Source organism: Enhydra lutris, unplaced genomic scaffold (assembly GCF_002288905.1).
Source record: "Enhydra lutris kenyoni isolate GAN:26980312 unplaced genomic scaffold, ASM228890v2 scaffoldscaffold17, whole genome shotgun sequence".
Taxonomy (NCBI): Eukaryota; Metazoa; Chordata; class Mammalia; order Carnivora; family Mustelidae; genus Enhydra; species Enhydra lutris.
This window is the reverse complement of record NW_019154101.1, coordinates 8429560-8448303: the sequence shown is the minus strand read 5'-3', so window position 1 is coordinate 8448303 and position 18744 is coordinate 8429560. Positions and strand designations below refer to the sequence as shown.

Here is an 18744-nt window from a genome sequence, read left to right as displayed (position 1 = left end):
GAGGACCTCTGAGTCTGTAAGGGTTGCTACATTTGTGTTAATTAGGAAAACAAACAAACAAACCAATACTGTTTTCCTTGGGTGACACTATCCCAGGAAGCACACCTGGCAAAGCAGAGTGCAAGTATGGTTTTGCGCCCCCTCCCTATGTAGCTGGATGTCCTTGTGCAGGCAGTAGCATACATAACCATATGTAGCGTTCCTGCTGTTGCATTGTGATAACTATGACTTTGTCCAGTGTTATGTATGTGTGTTTTACCTATGTGTATGTGTCTGTGTATATTGGATATTTGGGATACAGAGAGGAAATGGGGGGACAAAATGTGTGGGAGAGGTGAGAGCAGGATTGGGGTTCTAGTATAGATGAGTAAGAATAAGGAATAGTGTGGTGTGAACTTGAAAGGTATCCGTGCTTGATAGCTTTGTCTTTTTGATTTTTCTGTCTTCCCACAGACAGGACCAGTATCTTCCCCGCCTCCCCCTGGGGGCCCACTTACCTTGTCTTCCTCAATGACAACCAATGACCTGCCTCCACCTCCGCCCCCTCTCCCATTTGCCTGCTGTCCCCCACCTCCACCACCACCTCTTCCACCTGGTGGGCCTCCCACTCCTCCTGGTGCCCCACCATGCTTCAGCATGGGCCTGCCTCTCCCTCCAGACCCCTGCCCCAGCAGTGATATCCCACTCAGGAAGAAGTGTGTTCCCCAGCCTTCCCATCCACTGAAGTCCTTCAACTGGGTCAAGCTGAATGAGGTAAGTAACAAAGAAAAGATCAGTAGATCCATTCTCCCATAGCCAGTGACAATCAGCCCCATGGATTGCCTGCCCATTGTTTGTAGATCTCCCGTTCTGGGTTCCTTCTTTGGGTAGGGGGAAGGGAAGGCACAGTAGATGCAGAAGATGGGATTGCTGATGCCAGACAGCTCACTGTCCACTGGGAAGAACATCTATGCTGGGAGAAGATAGCTTGGCATGTGCTAAGGGTCACATTGGAAAAGCCACCTGCTGACAGAATGTGTACGTGGTGAGGGTTATAATAGGGTTATGTTGATACCAGAGTGTGGGCCAAACAGAGTCACTTTCTGGACAATACAATGGCTGGGCTAGAGTTTTAAGAATAGGGTCTATTTGAGGAAAAGAGTGGAAGATATAGGCAAAGAACTTGGGCCAAGGTCTAGAGATGGTAAAGATCAGGCTGGTGTGTTCAAAGGACTGAAATGATGAGGCCTTGGCAGGGGACAGGACAGCACCCTTGCCATGAAGAGTTTCATGTCAAGATGTAGCCATTTTGGCATCCTCCCAGTGGGAAGTAGACACACTGGGTACTTTTCTAGACTGCTCAGTGGTGAGAGGCCTTCATGAATGTTATCTATTCTAATAATCACCAATCCCAGGTCCATGTGTGGGTGTTGGTTCCTCTGTCGGACTCTCACAAGCATGGAGTAGATTTGCCCTGGATTACATTAGGCTCCTAGTAATTTAAGTCCAGTTCCAGCCTGGGTCGAGCCCTCCCGCTGGTTCTGTACTAAATCCTATTAGGACCTGTGACTTTGTCCTTGAGCTGGGACATACATGGTAACTGCATTCCGTTCGCTTGACCCATACACACACTTCAGCGGCCATGCAGACATCATTTTGGAGCTTGGACTAAGGGATGCCCTCAAACCTTTTGTATGAACCTCTTGGTCTGACTCTTGGGGAATTCATAACTGTACCATTCTATGCAAGCTTCAATGAGTTCAGAAGGAGACTTAAGTGGGAAGAGACGTGGAATTGTGAAATAGATGGGCAGCTAGCTATGGGTTAGCTGCCTCTCCTAATGTAGACCAGCTAGTCTGAGGGCTTCTTTGTATAAAGATTTGTTGCTGGAGGTCATAATGGATAATAATAAAAGGTGAGGCAAAGCATTGCCTTGTGAGAGTTTTGAATCTGGCAAATTAGGGCTTTTGTTCAAGGAAACACCTAGAGATCCTAGGCAGGGATTGAAGGGGAGGTTCTAAACTCCAACCAAACCAGGTTTGGCTCTAATTAACTGGGCAGCCTGCGGAAATCACTCACTTTTTACCTCGGTTTGCTTATCTATGAGATTTCTAAGATTTCCTCTTACCTCTGGTTTTATAATTGAGGTGGAAAGACAAAACATGAATATAACTCATAGTTATGGGTCTCTGATAACATCTCCAATCTAAGTTGGTAAAATTTTAGAGCCACCTGTTAGCAGAATTTTGAAGCCACATGGTTGACATTTGTGACAACTGTACTGCACAGCTGCACCCTATGGGTCCTTATCCTCGGTCATGAGGCAAGCGGACAAACCACTCTGCAGTACCAAAGGCCACAGGCTGTGTGAAAATTTTCATTGTTCATGATCAGAAATAATAGATATACCTCTTGTGGTAAAAAAAAAAAAAAAAAAAAAAAAAAAAAATTATCTCCTATACTTACAATGTATAACTTAAAGGTTTTTGTTTTATTTTTGCTTTCTTAAAAAAAGCTTAAAATCCTTTATTATAGTTGACACAATGTTACATTAGTTTCAGGCATACACATAGTGATTTTATGACTCTATATGTTTTGCTATTGTATGGTATTTCTATTTCTATTTTTTTGAGACCTCTTTATACTGTCTTCCACAGTGGCTGCACCAGTTTGCATTCCTGCCAACAGCACACAAGGCTTCTCTTTTCTCCATATCCTCATCAACAGTTGTTGTTTCTTGCCTTTTTGATTTTAGCCATTCTGACGGGTGTGAGGTGGTAGTGGTTTTAATTTGTATTTTCCTGATGATGAGTGATGTTGAGAGTCTTTTCATGTATCTCTTGGCCATCTCTATATCTCTTTTGGGAAAGAGTCTATTTAGGTCCACTGCCCATTTTTAATTGGATTATTTAAGGTTTTTTTGGTGTTGAGTTGTGTAAGTTCTTTATCTATTTTAGGTGTTTAGCCTTTACTAAATGTATCATTTGCAGATATGACCTCTCATTCAGTAAGTTGCCTTTTTGTATAGTTTAAAAATTTTTAAAATTAATGAAAAGTTTATTAGACCCCTCAACAATTAAGGAAAATAGACAAGGCAACTAATATTTTTGTAACATTTTCATCAAATGGAGCTTTGGATAGGATTTTCTCTTGGGTCCAGTAATAATAAAATCTATATAAATTCCTCAGGAACCCAAAGCAGGCCAGAGTATCATTCCTGGACTGGAAAATACAGGTGTGATGGAATGGCGAGTAGGGGGGCACTCACAGGACTTGTAGATGTTGCTCAGCAGAAGTGAGTGGAGGGGACTGAGTAATATTTGTGGACCTGTTCGCCCACTCCCAAGCTTTTAATCATGTGACTAGGAGTTATTTAAGCATTTAGGCTTCAGGTTCCTGATCTACAAGATGGGGGGAGTTATGACATCCACATCAAAGGATTATTGTGAGGATTAATTGACATATGAAGTACTTGGAACGGTGACTGACTCAGGAATTCATAATAGTTTTAGGCGAGTTATTAGTGGCTCAACCATGCACGCCTTAAGTGTGTTATCTCACCTAATCCTTCAACTCACTAAGCAAGCATTGCTGAGACTGCTTCCTTTTGTGCGAAATGAGAAGAAAATGATACCCTCCTACTTGCCAAGGGTCCCAAGTAGTCATGAGGCTGGGAGTGCAAACTCACTTGCTCTGTTTTGACCCCAAACGCTCAGTGAGAGAACACAATGAAAAGGGTTTTGGAGAAAGATTTCTCTGGCATATAAAGGGTATGTCTAGAGGGACCGAAGCCCCAGGGATTTAAACAGGAGTTGATGAGGTTTTGGCCAGAGGGATACAAATTTAAAGCCAGGGATCATTCTACATAGTGGGCACATCAGGGCGCCTCGGTGAAGCATAGGACGTGGAGAATACTAGGAAATGGGTTATGGCTCCAGAGCTCGGCTTCACCTCCGCGAGGGGCTGTGTAGGGGGATGGGTTGGCATTTGGCAAGGAGGGTGGGAGAGCTGGGGACTCAGTCTGTTCTCCCCGGGGAAAGTCTCCCTGGTGTTGTCCATCCAGCTCTTGCATTCCAGCCCTGTCTTAGCCCATCATCACCGGGAGTAGAGAACAGCAGCAAGCTTTACCTGTGTGGGCTTTCCCATGGAGCTCACTTCCACTCCATACCTAGCCTCTGATGGGGACCACTGAGAGCTTTCCCTTCCCTGCTTTCCTGATTCAGTTTCCCTTCCCATCTTCTCTCTGACTCCCATCTACTCCATTCCAGGGCTCCTTTCCCCAGTCCCCTTCCCCTACTCCACGCATGCTCCTGTGCGTACACACACACACACACACACACACACACACACACACAGTGGTTGTTTCTGCCATGAAAAGAATGTGTCTGTGTTGGGTTTGGCCAGTTGCCTGTATCCCTTGCTGCTCTAAGCTTCTCAGCCCGGCATTCCACAAGAGGGTCCCTGGCCTTAGGAAGGCCACAGGAATGTCCCCACACCCCCCTGCTCTGGCCTAGCCTCCCCTTTCCAGAGTTTAAGAAAATAAAAGTGAGTGAAAGGTATGTTTTGCTCTCTAAGCCTTGCTGAGGGGGAGATGGAGGGAGAAGGGGGTAGTGGCCTTAGGAAGGTTCCCCAGCTGCCCCCCAGGCAGAGGAAGGTGGGAAATTGCATTTTAAAGGACAGGAAAGCTCAGGATGAGGCAAGTACTCCTAGGAGGACAGAAGTGAGCACCCTGGGAGGGCTGAGCTCTGGCCTCTGAACCATTGTTGGGGTGCTATAAGACCATTGGGATGTTCTCAGCTTTGCTGATGGAGCTTCTCCCCAGTGTGGGGGTTCAGTGCCAGGGTCCCACACAGAGGTGGGGCAGTGCTTAGGTGGGGAGAGCTGGGAATGTGAACCCTTAGATGCATTCCAATCATGAGGGATAGGCCACTTTCCCTGGGTCTGACCAACAGGAAGCTGTGGCAGTCTCGCTAGCCTGAGCAGTCACTCCAGGGATCAGGACATCCCAGCCTTTGGCATTTGCCACTTCCTGACAATTTGTCATTCCCACTTTCTGGGAATCTGGGAAAGTGGGAGGAAGACCCTCTGGGAGAGAAAATGACCATCTCAGATATGGGAAATCTAGTGCGCACTGAGGATTTGAAGATATGTGGGGTCACTATCCCTTGCAGTGACTCTAGCCAACCCTGACCTTTAGGGAGTGTGCCCCATGAACACTGGTTTGGTTTGGTTTTTCTGGAAGGAGTTTCATGCCATCATTCATATTGACCTACCCATCACTCTTGCCTTCTCTTTGATTTCTGGAACACATGTCTATGTGGCCCCATGAGAAAGGAAGAACAAGGAGGTTGACTCTGGCCTCTGCCCTGGAACAGAGTATTGAAGGTTTGGGGGAGACGAATTGACTCCCTTTCTGAAAGTCTGAAAGCCTGACTATTATAAAATGTGCAGCTGGGAGCAGGCGGAGATAGAGAGACATTGGACCACTCCATCGTGAAGGAGTTGGGTCAAACACCGGGTCTTGTCCTTGTTCTGAATCTTAGGCACGTGTCCCTGGCACCGTATGGAATGAGATTGATGACATGCAGGTATTTCGGATTCTGGACCTAGAGGACTTTGAAAAAATGTTTTCAGCTTATCAGAGGCACCAGGTAAGACCCTTCCCCACCCCCATCTTCTTGGGTCTTGACTTCTAGTTTTGACCTCACCTATGCCCCTTGAGCCCAACCCTCAACCTCTCTTCTTTCCCTCCCTTCCTCCCATGTATACTGAATGATTTTATTCCTTATTAGGTACCATGCTTTACTAAGTACAGGGATCGGGATCAGAGACATGCAGTGCAGCGGGGGAAATATCCTGTTGTATTACCGTTCTGGCACTCAGTTGTGTGTATTTACACACCGAGGGATGAAATAACATTTTGTCCATTTCTCTTTCATCTTGGAGCCCTGGAGGTGGAGTCACAGCCCTGGCTACTGTTGACCCCCGTTCTCTGTTTGACCCCAGGGTCTAGAGATTACACCTAGTAGGAATGATCAATTTCAAACTGCTCTCTCCACCATAGCCTGCCAGCACCCCCGCGAGTCAGTTAGCTGAGGATGTCCGTGTTTCCAGGAAGGTGGAGCTGCTCCAGGTCATGTTATGGGGTTGAGGTTGGGTCTGGGCCTGGGCAGGCTGAGGAAAGCCCTGAGCTTTGCTCTGCAGACTCTGCTTACAGATGGCTGGCCAGTCAGCCGGCTCTTCCGACCGCAGTAGGGGGAGTGGGAGCATGGCAGAATGCAGGGCACTCCCGAGGCAGTGCGGTGCGGATTGCCAAATGTGCTGATTCTAACTCCTCGTTCTCGCATGAATGTGAGTCAGGAGGTGAGTGGGGGCCGAGGAATCCGCACTGTAGCTAGCACATCTGGGGGCTCTCCCCCGCCGAGTCCAATTTGGGCATTCCCAGCCTTGGGGCTTTAGAGTATGATCTGAGGGTTGTTTCCTCTCCACGCTGTGCCACTTTCTCTGGTCCCCTCAGCTGAGCCCAGGGTGACAGCCCTGAGGACACCCCAGGTGATTGTGAGTGGGGTCTGTGGCTTCCTGGGCCCTGAGTAGCAGCTGCTTGTTGTGGCTGGGCCCCCCTCTGCATTCTGACAAGTTTAGACCTGTGGACAGTCCCTCCTGAGGGCACATGAGACTCCTCTTAGGAGCCTAGCCAAAGGGACAGAGCTGGGGCAGGGCTCTGATCCTGACTTGGCATTCTAGAAAAACAAGATGGTTGTTATTTAAGTTAAAAGTAGGTGATCGAGGTATCTGATTCTTTACCCTCATTCTAGGCAACACTTTTTAGCCTCTGCCCACATCAGGCTGGCATGGCCACCAGCAGCATCTGTGGTCTAACAGGAGTGGGAAAGGGTTCTTCTTGAGTCTTTGGTGCTCCTGTGCCCCGGTGCTCCCAAGTGGGATGGAGGGAGCATGTACAAGGGGTGTACCAGGCATGGTCAATCACACACCTCCTCCTGGTTGGAAAGTCTCTCTTGGGCAGTGTTCCAGGCCAGCCCACCCAGTGTCTGGGCCCCAAGGTGAGGCTAAGATGGGGAGCAGTGGGGAAAGAGGTCTATGGGGTTTAGAACAAACTGGGTTTGGGGCCTTTTGGTTTAGTGACTGGAGAAAAGTTAAGGTGGAAAGTCCCCTTGAGTCCCCTGTCTCCTTTCTTAATCCCCTACTGAGGGGTTGGGCTCACCCAGACTATTGTCACTTGGTGGGTCGCCCAGACTCAGGCTGACTTCATAGCAGCAGAGCTGGAAAGATCCCAGAGGCTGTGTGGCCCTGGTCCCTGGTGGCCACCTCTCCCTATTTTGGGTCCCAGGTTGCATGTTTTGGTGGGGAGGGGGAGGTCCCATGAGCTATGGTCTTCCCACTGTGTCCTATGCAGCTCCTGAGTTAGTGACTTCAACTCCGTTAGGGCCCAAAAGGGAGAACTGGGTGTGGGTCCTGCCTCCTTAGCTCCCTTGGAAACCAAAAGACAAAGGGAAGGGGTGAAACTCAGGGACACCTGCTTTCCTCTGCCTCAATGAATGCAACTTCTGCATGCTTCTGGCCCCTTCTGGTTGTATCTCCTCTTCTGTTTAGAAAGGTGAAGTCATCCAGCAGCAGAGAAATGCTATCTGCCCTCTGAGCATTTTCCCAACAGAGAAGAAAGGAAGAATAGCAACCAAGGCCTGATGTTGGGAAGCTTGGGGGCCTGGCCTGCCCCAGCTGGGGAGTGGTGGTCCCACTGGGCCCAGGACAGGCAGGGAACTTGCCTGCTCCCCACTTTGTGGCTTCTCTGGGATTGTATGTCCACTAGAAGCACCTCCTGTCCAGGGCTAATTGCTAGTCTCCATTTCCAACCATGCAGGTCTCATTGGGATGGGGTGGACAGAGTCAATGCTCAGGGGCCCCATGTCTCTCCTACTGTCCTTGGGGTCCCTGAAAATCTTGGCTAATGTTGTGCATGTTTAATTCTCTGTTGGCTGTGGCTGCTACCTGCCTAGGAGCTGATAACTAATCCTTCTCAGCAGGTGAGTCACTCTTGGGGCTCTGGACACTCTAACTTCTAACCACTGTTCTGGGCTGCTGCCCTGTACTTGTCAAAAGAGAGGGCTTCTTCATTCTGCCTTCTACCTTTATGACCCATCCCTATAAGCAACATAGGAAAGGGTTCCCAAAGAGAAAGCAGAAATGTAGGGATTGGAAGTAATTCAAAAGGACCCCTATCAGCAATGGAGGTGAATGTCTACTGGAGTAAGGAGAAAGATTCCAGGTCTGTTGTCTTACCTACCTGGCCCAAGGCAAAGCTGTCCTGTAAGACTGCATAGGTTGGGCACTGCACAATCCCAAGGGCACAATTCACAAGGATAATGATGTGAGCGGCAGCCTCACATCATTGTGCAATATAGAGCATGTGCTTGGAGGGACCTTTCAGGGTAAAAACTAGTTTCCTATCTGCCTCCTCGAGGGCCCAAGAGAAGAGAGGGAGTCTGATTTTTGGGGAATCTGCTGCTGGAACCCCAGTGGAAAGAATTCTTCATGGAACTCTGTCTCAGTTTCCCAACTTCTGAACTTGTGGATGCCCTCTAATCTGGGCACACTGGGCTGTGCCTGAAGTCCCCAGGAGTCCAGGAACTGTAGCTTGATGGGGATTTGGAAACTGCTTCCCATAATAAGCTTGGAGAAGCTCTCTGGGTAGGGTGGTGGAGTGAGGGCTGATTCTGTGATGTTGGGGATCATATAACATTGTCCAAAGCCATAGGGATCAGTCACCCCCGCTTCCAATGGAATAGTTCCTTCTTTAGTTTGTCCAGAAAGGGCAGTCTTTTAAAAAGGGGGGCTCTTCATTGCCCTCAGTCCGTTCTAGCCCATGGTAAAATCCCAGATGCCTCCTAGTAGAGATGGTTATTAACCACCTTCCTTTTTCTCTCTCCTGTCTTTTTCTTTCCCTGTCTTTCTTCCCCTCACACCAGGAGCATCCCTTGGTTGGTGTGGGAGTGGCTCCTGGGGGGTGGGCAAGGAGAGGATTGGAGCATACATGTATACCTCAACCTTTTTACTTGGCTTGTTGGTTTCAGAAAGAGCTGGGCTCCACAGAGGACATCTACCTGGCCTCCCGCAAAGTCAAAGAGCTGTCAGTCATTGACGGCCGAAGGGCACAGAACTGCATCATCCTTCTCTCCAAGTATGTGCTTGTCCTGCCTCTTCAGCCCCTGTTGGGAGGGATGGATCCCTCCAAGGAAGTAGAGCCCTGAGAAAGCTAGAGCAAAAACATGTAATGGAACTGAATGCCTGGGGGACAGGGGTGGCCGAGGAATGGGGTGATAGCTGTCTCTCTGCTTCCCCTGGCCCCCGCTGTCCCCTGGGAATGGTAGGAGACTGCTGATCTAGAACCCTGTCTTGGGAGCTTATGTTCAGCAGCAGTGTGGGGCTCTGCAGACAGGAAACTGCCCCAGTCACGATGACCAGCCTGGTCATCGTCTGGCAGCAGAATTGCTCTAAGCCCATCGAGGGCCCCACTAGGCTTAGGCCACAGAGCAGCATGATCTCAGCCCCCAAGCATTTCCCGCGGCTGCAGAACAAACAGGGCAGTATCTGCACGAACAGCACAGCTTCTATGTGGGTCCTCCCCCTGAGCCAGGGTCAGAGGGCACCACCACCCATACTATTCTTAGTGCTGCCCCAGCCATCTCTGGGACATCCATGCCCCTTTCTTCCCACAGGCCTCAGGCCTCAGTTTCTCTCTCTTGAAGATGAGGGAGAGTTCTGTATCTCCAGGGCTCCAAGTGGTGTGCATCTGGAGGGAAAAGGGAAGGGCTGTGTGTGTGTGTGTAGGGGGGTAGCTTTTCCCTCATTCAGACAGCAAGATGTATGGGAACAGCTGTGTGGGAGCTGAGGCACTGTCAGAAGACTGAGGGCTGTTCTGTCTTCTGACAATGAAGGAAGCAGGAAGCAGCCCCCTTTGTGGGCTGTCAATAGTCCCATCTTCACGTGGAGGTGCAGTAGATATTTTAGTCATAAGGAGAAGAAGGATCAGAAACCTTTTGCGCTGTCTCTTTGTCTACACTAAAGATGGCCCCTTTACACCCAAATGTCCCTATCAGTTATGACAGAGACTCCAGCAAGACAGCAGATTCAAGTTTATCTTTAAAGATCAAAATATCTCATTATTATTGAGTTCATGGAGTAGACCATATGAGTTTAGTTAGAGAAGGCATTGCAGAAGAGGTAAGTGGAGAGCACTAAGGGATATAGTCCCATATTCATGTGAGTGAGAGAATGCAGGGGAGGAGAAGGGCTGGGGTTTGTCCTGAGCAGAGGGGCCAAGCCAGACTGCTTAAGGGGCAGCGTTTTGCCTTAGGTTGAAGCTTTCTAATGAGGAGATCCGGCAGGCCATCTTGAAGATGGATGAACAGGAGGACCTCGCTAAGGACATGCTGGAGCAGGTGAGGTCCCTAGTGGGGAAGGGATGAGAGCAGAAATTAGGGGGCAGCTGCACCCCTCCCTGCCCCCAGAGCGGCCACGACTCTTAGGTCAAGGAAAAATCAGACTCGAAGATAAGAAGTTGGGGAAAGGTTTATAGATACTCCCTGGACCAGCCTTTCTGAGGGGAGGCTGGGAAAGACTGCATCTTTTCTAGGGGATTGAGGTCTTTGACAAGAGGTATAAGTTATGATCCCCTCTGGGTCTCAAGGCAAAATCAGAGTGACCCATAATCATATATTTCCCCAGTCTCCTCCACCTCTATTTATTGGGTCCTTCAAGAGAAACCTGGAAGGTACCAACAAAAGCACCATCAGTTGGATCTCATTAGAATTAAGAATTCTGTTCATCAGAGGATACCATTACTAGAGTGAAAAGACAAGCCAAACTTTAGAAGACATTTACTTCATGTACATGTAGCAAAGACTTCCTATTCAGAATAAAGAGCTCTACAAATCTGGGAGAGAAAATGCCAAACAGCTCCACTTGAAAATAAGCAGAAGCCTTCAATGGGTACTTCATGAAAGACAGTTTCCAAGTGGCTTGATACTCTTAGTCATCAGAGATATATAGTAAATCACACTAAGGACCCACCTTAGAAACCACACACCCACCGGAAGAACTATATTGGAAAGACTGACAATGCCAAGTGTTGGCAAGGACATCAAGCAACTGGAATTCTCATTGAGTACAATTTGGAAAACAATTTGGTAGCATACACAAAGGCTAAACCTACCCTCCTGCCCAGCAGTCCCACTGCAGGTTACAGAGAAATGAGTACAAACATTGACTATAAAAGATATAGGCAAGAATATTTGTAACAGTTTTATTCATGGAACAACCCAACTGTCCATCAATAAGAAAGTGAATAAATACATTGTGGTATATTCTTACAATGGAATACTGTTCATCAATATATAAAAAGCAAACTACCTATACTTACAGTATGGATGAGTCTCAGACATTATGTTGTGCAAAAGAAGCCAGACACCAGAGAAAACACACAGCATGAATCCATTTATACGAAGTTCAAGAACAGGCAAATCTAATCTAAGGTGATAGAATTCAGTTGGGAGGCTATAACGGGGAGGGGGATGGGTTGCTTATGGAAAAAATACAAGAAAACTTTCTGGGGGACGGAAATCTGTATCTTTATCTGGATGGGAGTTCACTGGGTGGTTTTGTCAAAAGTCATTGAATTGCACGCTCAAGATGGATGCATTTTTGGGCACTGGGGGGCTTAGTTGGTTAAGCATCTGACTCTTGATTTCAGCTTAGGTCATGAACTCAGGGCCCTGGGATTGAGCCCCATGTGGGGCTCTGAGCTCAGCACAGAGTCTGCTTGGGAGTTTTCCTCTCCATCTTCCTCTCCCCTAGCCTGTATGCATGTGCTCTCTCTCTAAGATAAACAAATAAAATCTTTTTTTTTTTTAAAGAAAACAAAAGGTGGATGCATTTTATGTAAATTATACCTCAACAAACTTTAAAAGAAAAAAGAGTTTAAAAGGAAAAAGTCATTGAGCTGTGCACTTAAGAACAGTATACTTTACTATATACAAGGTACATCTCAGTTTTAAAAAGTGAAAAAAGAAAAGTCTAGAGCAGGTGCCCTGAGGCCCCCTTTAGGCAAATGAAACATAAACCCACTGCGTGAGGATGCCTCTTTTAAGGACCACCCCACCCCCATCTTGAGCATGGTCAGTGTATGGGCATCTGTGCAGGGAACTCCCATATCCGCTTCTCACCAGTTTCCTGTCTGACGTTCATCTGATACTCTTTGCAGCTCCTCAAGTTCATTCCAGAGAAAAGCGACATCGACCTGCTCGAGGAGCACAAGCATGAGATAGAGCGGATGGCCCGCGCTGACCGCTTCCTCTATGAAATGAGCAGGTCAGGGCAACAGGCACGAAGGAGGGGCTGAAGCTAGCTCCTGGGGCTGGAGGGGGCGGCCTCACAATGTAGCTTGCCCTGTCCACAGGATCGACCACTACCAGCAGCGACTGCAGGCCCTGTTCTTCAAGAAGAAGTTCCAGGAGCGACTGGCTGAGGCAAAGCCCAAAGTGGAAGGTATGGTTGAGGGTGTGGGGAGGCCTAGAGTGGAGAGACATCTGGGAGGGCCCAGGGGTGGAAATCAATGAACAGGGATAGAAGAAAACTTTCTCATTCTCAATCCCCACCCCTGCCTCCCCCTCAAAATAACCAAAGCCAAGGACAAATTTAAAACTATGATTATTATAGATATATGCACTTGTTTATATGAGCACATGTGCCAAACATGTGACATGTTTCCTGTGCCTCAGCCTGGATATTTTCCAGGGTGGGGGGCCTGTTGACATTTGCCTCAGCATGGGACAGAAATGCTGAACAGATGATGATAATAGCAAGTTCCTAGAACAGGGCCTGGTATGTGTTGAGCTCATCAATCTTTACCCTGCCTGAGAGGGGCTAAGTTCATACAAGGCCTCTGGACACATTAAGTGTGAGCTTTCAGAAAAGTAGGAAATTAGCAAGGTAATTCCTGGTGGTATCTGGTTTTCTGGGTTAGGGAACCCTTACGATGCAGGCCTTTTCCAGATGGTCAATTTGTAATTCAGTGAGAACCATGTAGCAAGCACTGGATGAAATATTTCACGTAGATGGTCTCATTGGTCCTCACAACATCCCTCTGGGTGTGTCCATTCTCTCAGGTCTAAAATGGGGACATGCTGCCTGAGGCCGTGTTCAGGGAGTGGTGGACCCAGAATTAGAACCCAGATCTTGTTCTTCAGAATTCATCCCTCACTCTTTGTCCTGCAGTACTTGATAGACGATAGCAGAAGACAGAGGGGCAGGGACTTGGGGAAGAACGCAGACAGGTCCAAGAAGACCCACGAGCAGAGAAGCAGGAGAGGCTGTGAGGCTCACTTGTGGGGAAGGTAGAACAGCAGAGTGGAACAGGAGAGCCTGAGTCCAGGAGGCTGAGGGGGATAGTCTGGGGGTGGAGCAGAGCATGGGCCCCCTCTGCTGGACACCAAGGCTGACCAGCACTCCCTGGGATGCCCAGTCCAGAGACTGGCCCTTCCTGGAGTTGCTTCAGGGAGGTTTGGGGGTGCGGGTAGGTGGTGTGTGACAGAGCTGGAGGCAGATATGTTCTGCAATCTGCCCCCCCCCACGTGTATTCATACACACAAGGCAACTGCAGGCTGGGTGTAATCATAATTATTGATTGTTCTGAGGGAGAAGGATCGAGGACAGCTGTGACTCTGCAGGTCTGAGGTCTGGCAGTACCTTCTGCCCTGTGATGAGTGAATCCCTACCTTCATACAACCTTCTTTGTCCTCCTGCAGACTGCCCTTGGGGCATGAGGCACTGGATGCAGGGATGAGCCAAGATATTTGCTCAACCATTTGTATGTCTTGGGTCAGTGGAGCAAATGTGAGCAACTGCCACTTGGAGATGTGGAACCAATGTAGCCTAGCCCCTGGGTAGGGTGAATCTCAGATAATCTCAGAGCCCACTCCAAAACTCCCCCTAAGTGTTACTCTCTGAATGCTCAGGAGAGTCTCCCTTTAATATCAAGCTGTGCAGAGCAAGTCATGTTTTGGATAACCTACTGGGGAAGGTAAGAATTGCTCTGCCGTAGCAATGGCTGCTAGCTATTCTAGAAAGGTATGGATGGCTCTTCCTCTGAGAGTCAGAAGGAGGTGGCTGAAGTGGTATCTTACAAAATCAGGTCAGTGGCTTGAACTAGGGGTGGAGACCAGAGAATTGTACAGGAGTTGGAATTCCTATTTTTCCTTCCAGTTCTAGGAAATATTCCTGGTAAGCTAATATTTGGCCTATCTCAGCTGCTGATGTGCTTTTAACACCTTACCCTCCTCAATTTCCAGCAGGGCCTCTGGGTCAGTTTGCCAAAAGCCAATTCACCAAATTTGACAGATTTACCAATTCTATGAATATATTCATGAAACACATTTTTCTTGAATATATTCTTATGAATCTGTTCATTGTTGAATATACCAAATTTACTGATTCTCATTTTGAATACATTTACTGAATATAGTCAAGATGAATATGGTTTCAAATGTAAACATTCTTATGAATATATTCAAGAATATATTATTCTTATGACTTTATCTAAAATGTCTGCATTGCAATAGGAGTTTTCCCATTTATACTGATTTCCTTTGAACTCTTGTCAACTTCTGTTTTGCCAACATTTTAGCATTTTTAGGAGGATTCTTTTGCAAATTTCTCAAGTAGCATATCAACCTTAGAAAAACCATCCCAACCACTATGAATTGCCAAAAACTTTTAAGAACTACTTACAAAAGTAAACTTTTTATTCAAATATGCATACAGAAATGTACATAAATCACAAGTGTCCTACTTGATGAATTATCATAAAGTAAACTCAGCTGTGAAATCAACACCCAAGTCAAGAACTGGAATGTTGCCAGTCCTAAACACCCCTTCCTCATGTCTCCTCTCAAACATTACCCCTTGCAACCATTGGTCTAGCTTCTTTAAAGGTTTTGTCAGTCTTGAACTTTATATAAATGGTATACTAGACTATGGATAATTTTATGCTGGTTCCTTTTGCTCAGCATTATGCTTGTAAATTACCCTATTGTTACCACTAGCAGTGAGTTATTCGTTTTCAGTGTTGCACTTTATTCCATTGTCTGAATATCATAATTAATTTAACCAATCTGTTTGTAATTTAAGAAAAAAATGACTAGAAACCATTCTAATACCCTTCAAGAGTAATTCTGCTATTAGGTCATAGACTGACTATGTACTGACAAAACTTATCATTCACTTCTATAGCTTCTTTTTTTTTTCCAGTTTAAGCTTCTACTTTTATTTTGTTGCTAATTTCATGATGTGTATACAATGTACAGTTGACACACATGTTATATCCGTTTCAAATGTACAATATAGAGATTGGACAAGTCTGTATATTATGCTATGTCCACCACAGGTGTAGCTACATTATGTAAGGCTATTATAATACCATTGACCATATTCCCCATGCTGTAGATTTTATCTCCATAATTTATGTATTCCATCATTGGAAAGCTGCATCTATCACTTCCCTTCACTCATTTTGCCCATCCCCTCACTTCCTTCCCTTCTGGCAACTATCAGTTTGTTCTCTGTATTTATGAGTCTGTGTCTGGTTCTTGTTTGTTCGTTTTGCTTTTTCTCTTTTTTAAGTCTTTATTTAAATTTAAATTCAGGGGCGCCTGGGTTGCTCAGTGGGTTAAAGCATCTGCCTTCGGCTCAGGTCATGATCTCAGGGTCCTGGGTTCGAGCCTCACTTCGGGCTCTCTGCTCAGCGGGGAGCCTGCTTCCCCCTCTCTCTCTGCCTGCCTCTCTGTCTACTTGTGATTAGCCAACATACAGTGCATCTTTAGTTTTTTATATAATGTTCAAAGATTCATTAGTTGTATATAACACCCAGTGCTCATCACATCACATGCCCTCCTTAATGTCCATCATCAAGTTACCCCATCCCTCTACCCACCTTCCTTTCTGCAACGCTCACTTTGTTTTTTAGATTCCACATATAAGTAAAATCATATGGTGTTTCTTTCTGACTTATTTCACTTTAGCATTTTACTCTCTAGATCCATCCATCCATGTTATCACAAAGGGTAAGATCTCATTCATTTTTATGGATGAATAATATTACATTGTATTTTCTTTCTTTGTTGGTGTACTGAAAAATTTCTCCCAGCTTCATTGAGCTATGATTGACAAAATTTGTATATATTTAAGATGTACAAGTGTATATACTTAAGATTCACAATTGTATATAAGGCAGTGGCTTTTTATTTTTTTAATTCCAGTATAATTAACATGCAGGGTTATATTCAGTTTTAGGTGTACAGTGTAGGGATTTAGCAATTCTATACATTACTCAGTGCCCATCACAATAAATGTACTCTTAATCCCCTTCACCTATTGCATCCATTCCCCAACCCCCCTCCCCTCTGGAAACCACCAGTTTGTTCATTATATTTAAGAGTCTCGTTTTTTGTTTGTCTCTTTTTTCTTTGTTCATATGGTACTGGCTCAGAAATAGACACATAGATCAATGGAACACAATAGAGAGTCCAGAAATGAACTCACAGTTATATGGTCAATTAATCTATAAGGGAGGCAAGAATATACAATGAGAAAAAAACAGTCTCTACAACAAATGGTGCCGGGAAAACTAGACAGCCATGTGCAAAGGAGTGAAACTGGACAACTTCCTTACATCATACACAAAAATAAACTCAAAATGGATTAAAGACCTAAGTGTGAGACCTGAAACCGTAGAAGTCCTAGAAGAAAACATAGGCAGTAAATGTCTTTAACATCAGCCTTAAGCAACATTTTCCTAGCTATGTCTCCTTTGGCAAGGGGAACAAAAGCCAAAATAAACTATTGGGACTATTGGGACTATTTTTATTTTGATAAAAAGCTTTGGCACAACTGTGTCTTTTTTATCCATTCATCTATTAGTGGATACTTAGGTTGCTTCCATATCTTGGCTATTATAAATAATGATGCAGTAAACATAGAGGTACAGATATCTTTTTGAATTACTGTTTACATTTTCTTTGGGCAAATACTCACTGGAATTATTGGATCATGTAATATTTCTATTTTTAATTTTTGAGGAACCTCTATACTGTTTTCCACAGTGGCTATACAAATTTACATTCCCACACACAGTGCACAAGATTTCCTTTTCCTCCACATCTTTGACAACAGTCGATATAATCTTTTTGATTTTAGCCATTCTGACATGTGTAAGGTGATATCTCATTGTGGTTTTGATATGCATTTCCTTCATGATCAGTGATGTTGAGCAGATGTGTCTGTTGACCATCTGTAAGTCTTCTTTGGAGAAATGTCTATTCAGGTCCTCTGCCAATTTTTAAATTGGATTATTTTTTGATGTTGAATTATATAAATTATTTATATATTTTGGATATGAACCCCTTATCAGATATCATTTGCTAATATCTTCTCCCATTCAGTAGGTTGCCTTGCTGTTCTGTCAAAGGTTTCTTTTGCCGGGCAAAAGATTTTTATTTCACTGTAGTCCCAACAGTTTATTTTTGCTTTTGTTCCTCTTGCTTAAGGAGACAAATCTAAGAAATTGTTGCTAAGGCCAATGTCAGAGATTACTGCCCATGTTTTTTTCTAGGACTTTTATGGTTTCAGGTCTCACATTTAGGTCTTTAATCCATTTTGAGTTTATTTTTGTGTATGGTTTCAGGAAGTGGTCCAGTTTCCCCAGCATCATTTGTAATCTTTTCCCCCATTGAAAATTATTGTCTCCTTTGTCATAGTGACCATTTAATTGTGGTTTTATTTCTGGGTTCTCTATACTATTCTATTGACCTATGTGTCTATTTTTGTGCCAGTTTCATACTGCTTTAATCACTACAGCTTTGTAGGTTATCTTGAGATCTGTAGTTGTGATACTTCCATCTATGTTCTTCTTTCTCAAGACTGTTTAGCTCCTTAGAGTCTTTTATGGTATGGTACAAATTTTAGGGGTTTTTTTGTTCTAGTTCTGTGAAAAATGCTATTGGTACTTTGATAGGGATTGCACTGAATTTGTCAATTGCTTTGGGTATTACAGACATTTTAATAATACTAATTCTTCCAATCCACAAGTGTGGAATATCTTTCCACTTGTTTATTTTTTTTTTTACATTTAAAATTGAAAATGTTTTTTTTTGTTAAAAGACAAATAATCAAAGACAGATGATTCTTATTGTCATTGTTATTTTAGTTTTTCTCAATCTTTCAGCTGTGTTTTATAGTTTTCAGAATACAGGTCTTTTACCTCATTAGTTTATCCCTGGTCCTTTTGATACAATTGTAAATGGAATTATTTTATTAATTTCTCTTTCTGCTTCATCATCAGTGTATAGAGATGCAACCAAAATCTTTGTACTAATTTTGAATCCTGCTACTTTACTGAATTCATTTATTCTAATAGATTTTTAATAGAGTCTTTAGGGTTTTCTCCATACAGTATCATGTCATCTGTAAGTTGTTATAGTTTAACTTTTTATCAGTTTGAATACCTCTTATTTCTTGTCTGATTGCTGTGGCTAGGACTTCCATTACAATGTTAAATAAAAGTGGTGAGAATAGACATCCTTGTCTTATTCCTGATCTTAAAGGAAAAACTTTGTTTTTCACCATAAAGTTTGATGGTAGTTGTGGGTCTTTCATATATGATCTTTATTATGTTGAGGCATGTTCCCTCTATAACTA

General features: G+C 44.9%; 1 protein-coding gene across 4 annotated transcripts in view; it reads left to right on the top strand.

The window, feature by feature from the left end:
• LOC111147685 (dishevelled associated activator of morphogenesis 2) overlaps window positions 1–18744 on the top strand; it is a 56449-nt gene that overhangs the window by 26495 nt on the left and 11210 nt on the right. For 2 of the 4 annotated variants that reach the window (XM_022503909.1, XM_022503907.1), the window contains exons 13-18: window positions 454–753; window positions 5523–5630; window positions 9069–9175; window positions 10352–10436; window positions 12257–12363; window positions 12452–12540. In XM_022503909.1, the coding sequence (XP_022359617.1) occupies window positions 454–753; window positions 5523–5630; window positions 9069–9175; window positions 10352–10436; window positions 12257–12363; window positions 12452–12540 (796 nt within the window). Of the gene's footprint in view, window positions 1–453; window positions 754–5522; window positions 5631–7994; window positions 8022–9068; window positions 9176–10351; window positions 10437–12256; window positions 12364–12451; window positions 12541–18744 lie in introns of all 4 variants that reach the window. The other 2 variants (XM_022503906.1, XM_022503908.1) reach the window with 2 other exon arrangements.